General features: G+C 50.5%; 1 protein-coding gene across 1 annotated transcript in view; it reads right to left on the bottom strand.

Annotated features, from left to right (window-relative positions):
• Positions 1 to 5,409: 5,409 nt before the first annotated feature.
• The window catches only part of Batf3 (basic leucine zipper ATF-like transcription factor 3), an 11,751-nt gene continuing 4,173 nt past the window's right edge, over positions 5,410 to 12,987 (bottom strand). The window contains exon 3 of the mRNA XM_050148212.1: positions 5,410 to 5,896. Within this exon, the coding sequence (XP_050004169.1) occupies positions 5,717 to 5,896 (180 nt within the window). The 3' untranslated portion in view covers positions 5,410 to 5,716. The remainder of the gene's footprint in view (positions 5,897 to 12,987) is intronic.

Below are 12,987 nucleotides of genomic sequence, written 5' to 3'. Positions count from 1 at the left end.
ACACTGATGACAACTTATGCTGGAGAGGTAGTGGGGAAAGGGAACACTTCTGCATTGCTGGTGGGAATGCAAGCTGGTACATCCTCTTTGGATGTCAGTGTGGCACTTTCTCCGAAAATTAGGAAACAACCTTCCTCAAGACCCAACAATAGCCTGGTACTCCTGTAGCCCGAGCTGTCTCAAATTTGTGGTGATCCTCCTGGCTTGGCCTCCCAAGTGCTGGGGTTACAAGTGTGTACCTCTACACCCAGTTCTGCATCTGTCCTTTAAGGTACCACTGACACATCCCAAACTGCTTTCTCTCTCAACTTCAAGAGGTGCCACCTGGGAAATTGAGCCTGCCATGTGTTTGTGAGTTGGGGACATTCTGGAAGGGGCTTTTGGGCCCTGCTGCTGGTCTAGAGGAAGGATTTGGAGTAAGCTCCATAAGATCTGGAGATTCTCAGAAGACCTCACTGCCTAAGAACCCGGAGGGCTGGGCACAGAGCAGAGCACTGGGCACAGACCTGGTCCAGAAGTCTTGCCTAACAGGCAGACTAGCAGCTGGTTTTTAAGGGAGTCAGGGACATCCCAAGGCCATCTTTGGCCTTTCAGGATGCAAACACTGGACTCTCCCTCACGCTTTCCCGCAGGGCTGTGGTCAGAATTCTGAGCCAGTAGTCCTCGGTCTGATCTGTGGTGACATTTCTGGTCTTCTTAAGAATGCTGGACTCGAAAATGTCATGCTAGAACACCCAAAAGTGCAGGTGAGCGATCTCAAGGGACAGGTATGTGCTGAGGGAAGCCGGGACTGGGGATAAGAGCCTGTCAGGGAAGTCCCACTCGCTGGCTACAGACAGACTTCTGGGAAGGGTCACTCTAATGACAGTGGTGAGGACAACAGGGAGGCAGGAAGCCACACTCATCTCCCTTGCCCCAACAGATCGCGGGGGGGGGCAATTTTAATCTATTTTCTAATAGCTGTGACCAAATACCTGGCAAGAAGCAGCTCAAGAGAGAAGGGTTGCTTTTGGCTCTAGTTAAGAAGGGACAAGGGACCTGGCAGATGGTTTAATGGGCAAAGGTGTCTACGGCCAAGTCTGATGATCTGACTTCAATCCCTGGCACCCACACGGTAGAAGGGGAGACCTCCACTTGTGCAGAGTGGCAGGTATGTGCCCCTCCTTCCACAAACAAATAAATGTAAGTTAGAAAGGCTCCGGCTTATCATGTCGGGGAGGGGACACAGCAGAAGGTGGGCAGCTGGTCACATCTGCGTCAGGAGGCCTAGATGAACGGTGGTGCTCAGCCTTCTTTCTCCTTTCTCTTCAGCCAGGATCTTGGCCCATGGGATCTTGCTGCCACATTTAACGTGGGTCCTCCCACCTCAGTTAACTCAATCTAGGAAGCCCCTCCCTGACAAGGACAGAGGTTTGTCCCCCAGATGACTCTAGACCCTGTCAAACTGACAGTGTCATGGTGAGGTTTCCGGTTGGGCAGTCCTGAGACTTGACTGCACACTTTTCAAGTTCTGCTGCATTGCTGAGGGTTTCCAAGAAAGCTTTGCCCTAAGGGGGCCTCCCAGGTCCAAAACTCTTGAATCACCACCATCTCCCTCCCTCTGCCCTTTCCCCTCTTCCTCGCCCCCTACCTTAAATGCCTTCTAGTGAGGCACAGATGACCCCACCAGGACCTCCTAAGTGTAGGGGAAAGCAGGCACATTCGTCGGTCTTGGGGATCCCCTTGTCTCTGAGCTCTATCTGGGACAAAGCCTATAGTCTCCTGTCAGTAAGCAACACCCTGGGATGTGGAGAAAGACACACCCCCGCCATTGGGAAAGCGAAGGGGGTTTCAAATCTTTCACTTTCCCATCCAATAGAGTTGTTTTTCTTAACAAGGCTCCAGGTCAAAACTGGGTCCTAATTCAGCAACCCCGAGCTGCTCACAGCTAAGCTGGTGCAAAATTTAGCAGGATTTCGGACAGGAAGCTGTGTGGCTGTGTGGGTGTGAGGGACCAGTTTCCTCCCTCTCTGACACTTTCTATGCTTTGGGGACCTTGCTTAGTAACCGCCCTTCCCCCAAGCCCAGGAGACCCCCCTGAGGCCCCTCTTCAAACACTAGTGCTGGCCTCATCTCCTCTAGACACAGGATTGCTCTGACACCAAACAGGACTTTCACTTCTTCAGAGCGGAGGTAGCTTGGCAAGGGTTTGGTTTTCAGGATGTCTGTCCTCTCCTGCTTTCTCCGAGAGGATTCAATCCCCCCGCACCCTGGGCTATCCTTGTCTGGGTTCCCTGCCTACCACAGCACTGCTTAAGGAACAGGCACCTGGGCCTCCTCAAACTCACACTCAGCCTCAATGAACACTCTGCAGCTGGGGAGGAAGTCTCCAGAGTTCAGAGACTAATTTGAATACCGTAGTAGACAGAGCAGTTTACACACTGGAACTCAGTGGGTGGATCTGGAAGCCTTCGGAAACAAGCAGCAGAATGTGTAGACTACCCCTCACAGATGGGCTATCCTCAACCCCTCACAGATGGGCTATCCTCAACCACAGCACCTGTCAACATTCTGCTGTCAGAAGAACATGTCACACTCAGACTCCAGTAATAGGAGCCTGCCCTGACCAGCTGCTGGGCAGGAACCTTGGCCTAACTCTAGGCACCCAACAGGGAGCACTCTTTCCTCTTCTTGGGCCTGAGACCCTCATCTGTAAAGTGAAGGGTAGACGGGATGACTTGAACATCTCTTGTACTTTAAAACACACCATTCTGTGGGAAAAGATTTTGCCACCCACATTGGACAGAGGGCTAATCTCCAAAATATACAAAGAATTCAAGAAAGTGGTCATCAAAAGAACAAATAATCCAATTTAAAAAATAGGGCACAGATCTAAACACAGAACTCTCAACAGACAAATCTCAAATGGCTGAAAGACACTTAAAGAAATGCTCAACATTCTTAGCCATCAGAGAAATGCAAATCAAAACAACTCTGAGATTCCATCTTACACCTGTCAGAATGGCCAAGGTCAAAAACACTGATGACAACTTATGCTGGAGAGGATGTGGAGAAAAGGGAACACTCCTCCATTGCTGGGGGGGGGGAGTGCAAACTGATGCAGCCCCTTTGGATATCAGTGTGGCAATTTCTCAGAAAATTAGGAAACAACCCACCTCAAGACCCAGCAATACCACTTTTGGGTTTTACATCCAAAGGATGCTCAATCATACCACAAGGACGTGTGCTCAACTATGTTCATAGCAGCATTATTTGTAATAACCAGAACCTGAAAACAACCTAAATGCCCCTCAACCAAAGAATGGATAAGAAAAATGTGGTACATTTACACAATGGAGTACTACACAGCAGAAAAAAAAATAATGACATCTTGAATTTGCAGGCAAATGGATGGATCTAGTAAAAAAACATTCTAAGTGAGGTAATCCAGACCCAGAAAGATAAATATAATATGTACTCACTCATAAGTGTCTTTTAGACATAAAGCAAAGAAAACCAGCCTACAATTCACAATCCCAGAGAACCCAGACAACAAAGAGAACCCTAAGAGAGACTTACATGGATCTAATGTACATGGGAAGTAGATAAAGACAAGATCTCCTGAGTAAATTGGGAGCATGGGGACCATGGGAGAGGTTAGATGGGAAGGGGAAAGGAAGAGAAGGGGAAAGGAAGGGAAGGGAGCAGAAAAAAATATATATAGCTCAATTAAAACAAACAAACAAACAAAAACCCACCATTCTGTGGTTCTCCTAGCAGACATAAACCCCGTCTTCTAACACTGGTCTTCTTAGGCTCATAAAGGAATCATGCAATTTTAGCCTTTGCCTGTCATTGGCCACTGGGGGCTGCCGTCCAGGACAGGGAGGATCTCAGGAGTGGCCAATCTCAAGTCCTTTGCCTAGGAAGGTCATAATCTATTCTCTTTCCTCTTGTTTTTTCTTTCTCTCCCTGTATTTTTTATTTTTTAGTGTGCATATGGTACATGTGTGCCAGCGCATGTGCTTTCATGCATGTAGAGGGCAAAGGTCACGACCTCGCCCCCATTTTTTCTTCTTTCCCTTTCTTCCCTGCCCCTCAGACAGTGTTTTCCACCAAACCCAGGACTCACGGATTGAGCCACTGAGGTCCAGGGACGCAGCTGTCTCTCCTCAGCTGAGGTCACAGGTGTGTTCCTCAGGCAGCTGGCTTTCCCACTTACACAGATGCTGAGGGTGGAGCACAGGTCCTCGGGCTTGCACGGCAAGTCCTTCCCTGGTTGCGTGACCTTGCCCGCATTGCCTCTCTTCCCTTTTTTCTTCTTTCGTTTTTCTTCTGTAGCATCTACACCAAAGTCCTTTCCTTTCTGGCCCCACTTCCTGTTCCCTTTATAAGATGGCTCCACCTAGCCGGGCAGCGGTGGTGCAGGACTTTAATCCTAGCACTGGGAGGCAGAAGCAGGTGGATATCTGTGAGTTCGAGGTCAGCCTGGTCTACACAGGAGAGCCAAGGCTATACACAGAGAAATGCTGTCTCAAAAAAAAAGCAAGCAAACAAAAAGACAATATTTAAGGTCCAAGGAAAAGGTGAGGATGCAGAGACCGCTCTCCCAGGGCCTTTTTCTCACGGCTTTCCTTGGCTTGTTCTGGCATTTCTGCAGAAAGAGTAAGCACTTCGGGGGTGGGCAGTCTGTCTACTGACCCTGTTCTGACTTACAGAATGCCCAAGCTGAGCAGTTGGGAGCCCCAACCAGGAACAGAAAATTCTCAGGGCTGGAGAGATGGCTCAGAAGTAAAAAGCACTGGCTACTCTTGCAGAGGACCCAAATTTGGTCCCCAGAACTCACATGGTGGCTCACAACTGCCTATAACTCCAGTTCCAGGAGATCCAACAGCTTCTTCTGGCCTCTGGGGACTCCTGCTATTAACATTGCAGTGTTAGTTTCTGGATGTGAGCAGACATCCACTCAGTCACATACATAGAATAAAAATAATTATTTTTTGAAAAGAAGAAAAGAAAAAAAAATACCACCAGTATGGTGTAATTCCAGAGCTTAAAAACCTACAGCAGGGGGATTTCTGTGAGTTCCAAGCCAGCCTGGGATAGAGTAAGATCTTGCTTCAAAAAAATAAGTGAAAACAAAAATAGAATTCTACAGCTGAAGTAAGATAAGGTGGACCAGAAAGAAGGCCGGATAATAAGTGAGACAAGCGTGAGTCATAGCCAGTCGCCCACTGGGACCAAACTGGGTCAAAGACTTATTGGAAGCCTCAGTGGCAAAGGAAATCCCAGTCTTATGCTCTGCCATAGCCAAGGTACTTTCCCATCTGTCACGTATGTGTCTGTCAGGGGAATGAACAGCAGAGGGACCTGCCTGCACAGTATGACATTCCCAGAGAAGGAATTCTATGTGCTCTCCAGCCCAAGGAGTTGGACAAAGGAAACACGGTAACTATCTTTATTATCCAAATCCTAGACGAAAGAGCCTGCCTAAGAACAGGACCGGCTAGCTGCCAAAGTGGGTGAGGAGTGATTCCTGTGGGCCGCCTTCTGGGTCCACTGCTCTAGAGCTTAAAGACAGGCTCCCTCCGCATGCATGCTGAGCCCAGGCTGGCCCCAGAGCTCCTTCCTAGGAGGGGCACAGGCACAGGCACTCCCTGGACTCATGTGCGGAGGGAAACTCTTGGGTGTGCAAACCCAGGTTCTGAGCTGGACAAAAGAGGAGTGAGCTGGGGTATCATCGTGGCAGACAGCTGGCCACAGGGTCTGGCCGAACCTGCACAAAGTTCATAGGGCACAGCAGTGGGCACATCTTCTCATGCTCCTTCAGCGCCTCGCTCAGGTGTCGCAGCTCCTCCTTCAGCTTCGAAATCTCCCTGCGCAGGACGGCGTTCTCCTGCTCCAAGCACTCGTACTCCTGTGGGCAGATAGAGATCGGTGTGGAGGTGCAGGACAGCGGTCCCAGCACTTGGGAGGGAGAGGCGGGAGGGTCGAGAATTCAAGGCCAGCATGGGTTTCACTCTGTATCCTGGGCTAGCCTGGTGCTTGCTGTGTGTCTCAGGCTCCTTCAAGCTTGTCATCTTCCTGCCCACCTCTCAGGTTACTAGGGTTTCAGATGTGTACCTTGATGTTAAGTCACCCTCGTGTTTACTGGCGTCAGATCTCTGTCTCTCCACAAGAATGAAATGGTCCCAATAGTACGGCTTTCACTTTTGAATCAACACTACTGGAATATAATTTACTATATTAAGTGCCTGCAATTGAGGGAGCAGTGACAGAAGTTTCTATACCCCTGTGTTAATATACAGACCATCTCCATCACCCCAAAGTGGTCCCTTCTTCCCATTTCCATCAGTGCTCATCCCCAACACTGCCTGCTTTTTGAAGGTGTCTGGTGGGTTCTTGGCCACCTTACTACCCATAACAGTACCTGGAACAGCATGCCATTGGCTGCACTAATAAATGCATGGACGCAGGCCTCTGGCTGCACTAATAAATGCATGGACACATGTCTTTGGCTGTACGAAGTGCATGGACGCATGCTGTCCCTTACAACACTCTCCTGCTGTTTCCTACTGCATCAGGGTGTAGAGGTTCAGAACTGCAAGGGATCAAAGAGCTCCTTATCATCTCCCCCAAACCGTGCCGGGCTAGTTCACACATCCATCTTGGGCTGGGCACCTCCCCTTCAAGGGACAGTCCCTGTCATTTCTGCGATACTCTGTCCTCTTTGTAGTGACTGAAAACTCCTCCACATCCGCCCATTGAGCTGCCTAACGGGGCCACACAGAATGAATCCAACCTCGCAACCTCAGTTCTTGAAATGATAAGCAACAGACTCGTCCCTCCCCTTAGGTGTTCTCTGAACTTAAATTGTTCTCTCAAGTTCTCTGAGTTCCTTGTGTGGGACTACCAGCCCCTCTGCCTTCCTGACCACCATCCCCGGCATACGCTCCAAGTTACCAGACTCAGAACGCAGTGAACACGCAAGGGAGCATGCAGGGGGCTGACGTAAGGATCGCCTTCCTCATGCTGGACCTCAGCCCCTGGATACGTCCCTGAGTCTGCAGAAAGCAGAGCTCCGCGTGCAGGAGCTGCTGTCGCCTCATGAGTGACTAATAGACTGAGGACGGGGCTTCCCCGACCACTGAGCCCCACTCCGTTCATTTTGAGTCTCCACGGCGTCATCTCATGGACACGTGTGGTCACAACCTGTGCCATCCAGGAATTTGGGTAGCACTCGTCTCTTAATCCAGGCCATTGATAAAGTCTATGGGACTCAGCCCATGGCGCTCTATCCATCACCATCAGTGGCCCTCTCTGGGCTAAGATGTCTTTAGATATTGCTGAGCCATCATTCCCATTCCTGCTTAGCTCAGTTTGTTTGGTTAGACTGTGACGCAAGCATTCGGGACGCCTACTGAGCTGAGGACCCCACCTCATTTCCCACCATATCTTCTCAATTACTAATCATCTTTAGTAAACATCAGTTAAGAAGTTAGAGCCCCTAAGACACACGAGCATCCTTGGTTTGCCTGTGCGGCTCCCCTCAACCACACTGCTTTCGTTTTCTCTTTGAGCCTTGCACGAGCTCACCACCTCCAGGAGGGCTTCCCTGATCACAGCTCATATAGGCCTCACATTCATTTCTCATTCTGAGTTCCATTCAGAAGTACAGTAACGGATCTCACTTATATTAAGGCCTCTCCAGGAAATCTCTCCAGGGCAGCAACCTCTGCATCCTCCTTCCTGTAGGCTGTCCTGGGTCAGTATGGCTTCACTGATGTGATGGCCCTCCTTGTGGCCACCTTTAGTTCCTGTGACCTCTAACCTCTAACCAGCTGGATTCCTGGCATCTACATCCGGTGCCCTGCACCTCTGCATGAGGCAGACAGCAGAACCGAATAGTTCCAGTGAGCCATTTTGGTGGGTTCTCAGTTAACACTGGGTTCCATACTCTAAACCACCTTTCTATAGATCCTGAGTCTGCAGCAAGATGCCTGGAACTTCTGAGCTGTGTCTCTAGACTCAGAAGGGAGCCTAAGCCTGACTCCACTCTAAGGTGTCACTGCTTCCCCAGACCACTGTTCCAAAAGTTGCCAGAGGGACTCAGGCACAGGGAACTGCCACCTCTGGGTGTGTGTGTGTGTGTGTGTTGTGTGTGTGTGTGTGTGTGTGTGTGTGTGTGTGTGTGTGGTCTCAGTACCTCAGTACCTCCTCCCTAGTCTCTTTCCACATATATGCATTGTGAAAAACAATGGATTTCATCACGATGTGCGCCAGGTACCTTGCTCATATCTGTGTTCCACCCCCATCCTCCTCTGAGCCCCATGCCTTGCCGCTGGTCCCTTCCTGTTACCCACAGGGACTTTCTTTCCTGGGATTTAAGTTTTATTCTTAAGTCAGCTGAGGGACTTTTACTGATCTGATGGAATAGGAGGCAAAAATAAAAAGAGAAGCACTAAAAAAACATGCAGGTGGGACTAAAAACCTCCAGGCGGGACTAATAAATAAGAGGCCCCGGGAGGGGCGGAGGAGGTCAGAGAACACCGAAGTGAGAGAAAGGAGCAAAGAATGTAACCATCTCTCAGGGAGGAGCGTGGGACTACAGCTCGGTGTGGAGCGTTTGACTGCAGATGGAGAAGTCACCGGTTCAGAACCAGACACCCTCTGTGACAAGCTTTCTAGTTCAAATAGTTCAAAGTCAGTTTACTGCCCAGGGAGTTTGAGGCCCCTTGGCTAAGGAAGCATCAGAGGGCACTGTGCAGGACACTGTGCCACCCACAGCCCCTCCCCCAATGATCTAAGTCACACTCTCAAAGCAGAGCCCTCAGAAACATGGGTGGTGGACTGACTACAGATGCCAGGTATGCCTCAAAACTCGGGTTACTTGAGCTGGGATGCGGCTCAGTTGGTAGAATGCTCTCCTATCGTGCACAAAGCCCTGGGTTCGGTCCCCAGCATCAAACACACAACATATAATGTGGACTTGATAGCACAGTCCTGTAATCCTAGAGGCAGGAGGATCAGAAGTTCAAGGTCAGCCTCGGCTACATAATGAGTCTGATGCCAGTCTGGGTTACACAAGACCCTGTCTCAGAAAAACCTGGTGGGTAACAGGTGCAAGGCAGGAGAGAACTGGTTCCTGCAGGTGCCCTCTGACCTCCAGGTGCCCTCTGACCTACACACACATGCACTGGCACATACGCACTCAAATGCACACAGTAACATATAATAAAGCTGTGGTCTTCAGCCAGCCATCTGCGAGTGTATTGCTGGCGAGTTGTAAGTGATCTTGTATCCAGTGGACAGAGCCAGGGATCCTGTTCAACATCCTTCAGGGCCCAGCCCAACCCCCACCCAACACATAGAGCAAGGAGGCTCAATGCCAATAGTGCTGAGGTTGAGGTTGGGAAGTCTGGGATCTCTAGGGCCAGGGTCATTTAAGGCAGGGGACACAAATGGGGATGACATGACAGACAGGAGTAAGCAGAGGCACCAGGAGGACACGGCCACATAGAGAACCCATTTCACAAGTGAGACAGCTAAGCTCTGAGCGGCCCGGAGATCCTATCCCCGGTGTCAAGGTCAACCCCAACTCAAATCACCAACTTTGCCTTCTTTTGGAAGTATGGGCCCAGAGTTCCCCACAGTAGTTACCAGAATTGAGTTCACAGGACTCTACAGTTGGTCTGTCCTAAGTCCTGAAGAGCGTTCCCGCCTGAAAAGCAGGGCTATCAGCAAGAGCTGTGCAGATTCAGTTTCTAAACCTGTGTGCGCTGTCACCAGAATTCTCTCCGAACACACAACAGTTGGCAACCCCATGGCAACACTCACCACATCACATTGCCCAAGCCATCTGTCAGGTTGACATTTAAGGCTCCCGAGGCTGGCACTGTTCCCACCCTCGTCTGACTCAAAATTCTTTCTCAGTCTGACGTCTTTGGGTGCCCGGTCAAATCCGGCCCACTTCTAAGTCAACGTTCAGTGTGGCACAGCCTCTCTGTGGCTTCATCTTGGTTTCCAGCAGGGAATGCTGACTCAGCCTAATTGTCCAGAGAGAGGTGCAGATCCAGGCCCCAGAAGAGGTGTGAACGCCAAACACAGAGGGTCACAACTATCAGCAACCATGGCCTTGGGGGAAATTCCTAGGTGTCTCCAGAAAGTGAGGGAAGGAGCCAAGAAACTCACAAGAGTGGGAGGCCCAGGTATTGGGCTCAGGACAACTGGGTTGAGTGAGGAGCACAGATGAGAGAAGTGGTCGTTGTGAACAGTCTTGCTCCAAACATCCCCTTTCGTGGCATTCATAGAAGAGAAGCTCACAGCTACTGTGCCCTTCAGGGCTCTGTGCTTCAGGACTGGGAGAGGAGAAGATAAGGAAGTGCCTAATTCATGGCTCACTCCCCAAGCAGTATCGGGTAGTCTCAGCTACCAGCTGGCCTCTCCCAGGTGTGAAGTTTTCACACATGGTGTCCTTTCCTCAACCTAGGTGTGGCCTGGGAGCCCCACAGGTCCCCTGGGCTTTCCACCATCATCTACAGCTGTGTGGCAAGTGTCCTGCATTCCGGTCACTGGGTCTCAGTGACAATACCATTTACCCCACTTCCCATCCGCGCCTCACCTCCAGGATGCAGTTCGTCAATCAGTGCCCTACTCAACATAAAACACAGATTCCCTGTAGCTATGGCATCCTATGGAAGGAGGCTGGGAGGTGACCATGAAGGGACTCCCCACGGGGTGTCTTTGGGACCACAGCTGACGGCTTTGGTTCATGGACACATGCAGCCAACGCAGCCATTGCTCTGACCGACTTGACAGCGTTTCTCAACAACGCTGGCCCTGCAGAGGTGAGGCGCACAGGTGGTTTCCTCAGCTGTGTGTCAGTCCCCGGGAGGCAGGGAGTGACTAATTCTCTCCTGAGGAGATTGCCTTCAGAACAATTTGCCCTCTTCTGGAAGAGCACAGCTGCCAGGCCACGCAGATGTTGGGCAGAAGGATATCTCAGGGCCCTGTGCAAGGGCATGCTACCCCTGGCTTTCCAAGGGGCAAGGCGGGTGGAAAGGCAGTTCTCCTAAGTTCCTTGTCTGCTTGGTTATCACAGTCAGCTACGAGACACTGGGAGAGAACGGATGTGCCCTTTTCGTGCCCTTTCTTGGCACTCATAAGGCTATAGGTCATCTGTTACCTTCTGTGGCAGGAAAGACACTGGTCCCTAAAGATGCTTCCATCCTAATATCTGAGGTTTGTGAACAGCAACCTTATTTAACCAAAGGGACTTTGCGGATGAGAGTCCGGAGCATGAAATAGGAGGGAGATCTTCCAAGTGGGTCCAGTGGAATTGGGGGAGTCCTAAGTCAGGAGGGAGAGGCGCAGATGCCACAGTGGGACAACACTGCTTTGAAGATGGAAGAGCACAAATCAAGGAACAAACTAGGAACTCCCTAGGAGTTGACAAATGCAGGGACATGGATCCCCTCCAGAGCCTGCAGCGGGAATGCAGCTCTGTCAACATCTCCATGGTAGCATGGTGGAACACATTTTGGACAGCTCACTGTCAGCACTACAGGGTCATGAATTTGCTGAAAGTCATCACAGGAAACGAAGCCCATGCTTCCCAAGGACACACACGAGGTCTCTTCTCCCTGTGACTGCACAGCAGGGCTGCACCCAAGGAAGTACTTAGTGTTTTGGATTAACTGTGCTTTGTTGCATGAAAAACCTTGTCTAAGACACTTGGTCATGTCTGTACACACGAACACTCAGAACTTAGAGATGACAATACACCTGACTTGGCAACACAAAGCCTTAGGACCTGAGAACCTAAGAATCACAACCTTAGAAACAAGGGGGAAGAAGGAGGCGAAGGGTATTGCCATGCTTCTGTGGAAGGTTTAAGATCCCATGAAGATGGGGAAGCCCATCGGGAGATCCTGGCCTCTAGGCCCCAGTCTTCCTGCATCCGGTAAAGACTCTGACACTTTGAAGTTATGCAGGCTGTGGTTTCTGTCAGTGAGTCTCAGCTCCCTGGGATGCGTGCATTCTAAGCATGTTTGGTTGTGGTGAGGGAGTTTTCAGATATTCTGTCCTCTCTAAGGACTGAATTCCTGAGCTGTCAAAGCCTTGGCCAGCTTTGGGGAAATGTGCATGGCAAGAGAGCAGGGCAGCGCCGCCCAGCAGGAGAGAGCTAGACCACATCTTAACTCTCACGCCAATGGCGCACAGCAAAGAGTAGGAACACCACCCACCCCTCACCAGTCCTGGCGTGGGATTGTGCATGTTCACACACGCGGGTCAAGGAAAGCAGAATCATGAGGATAAACGGCAGTTCTATGGCTGAATGTGCCCCCCAAGTGGCTGCCCTGAAAACTTGGTCCCCAAACAGCAATGCTGGGAGGGAGAACCTTGGGGAGATCAGTCACGGATGTTCTGCTCTGATGAATAGATTAAGTCACTAGTGGACAGTTGAGCTACAAACGAAGTGGTTGTGTATGGAAGCAAGTTTGCTGTCTGGCTTTCCTGCCTCCACCATATGACCACATAGCACAAAGCCCTCACTAGGTGCTGAGCACAAAACCCTCACTAGGTGCCGTGCAGACACCAAGTAGATGTGGCACTGTGCTTTGAGACTTTGAGCCTCCAGAACGCTGGGCCAATAGTCTCTCTTTATCGATGACCTAATCTGTGGTATTCAGTAATAGAGAAAACAGACTCAGATAGAGGCTCCTGATGTGAGAGATAAGGAAGGTGGTTAAGTTCCACTAGCTACCGTGTGGAGGTAGTGAGAAGAGAAAGTCTCAGGGTGAAGAGACCACATTCTGCCTCGGAAGCGCATGTGAGGAGCTTGCAGCAAAACCCCGGGGGACGCCTAAGTAAAAGTGAAGCCCTGGCTGAGCGATGGTGGGACCAGTTCGTAGAGAAACATCCCCTGCAAGATGAGAAAGCAGTGGAGTATCAACCTTAGTCAACACTAACATTTAAGAAATAGAGCTGGGCGGTGGTGGCACACGC

The sequence above is a fragment of the Alexandromys fortis genome, unplaced genomic scaffold (assembly GCF_014885135.2).
Source record: "Alexandromys fortis isolate MF-2015 unplaced genomic scaffold, M_Fortis_MF-2015_v1.1 scaffold_62, whole genome shotgun sequence".
Lineage (NCBI taxonomy): Eukaryota > Metazoa > Chordata > Mammalia > Rodentia > Cricetidae > Alexandromys > Alexandromys fortis.
The sequence above is the reverse complement of the archived record's forward strand: the minus strand, read 5'-3'. Positions and strand labels throughout refer to the sequence as shown.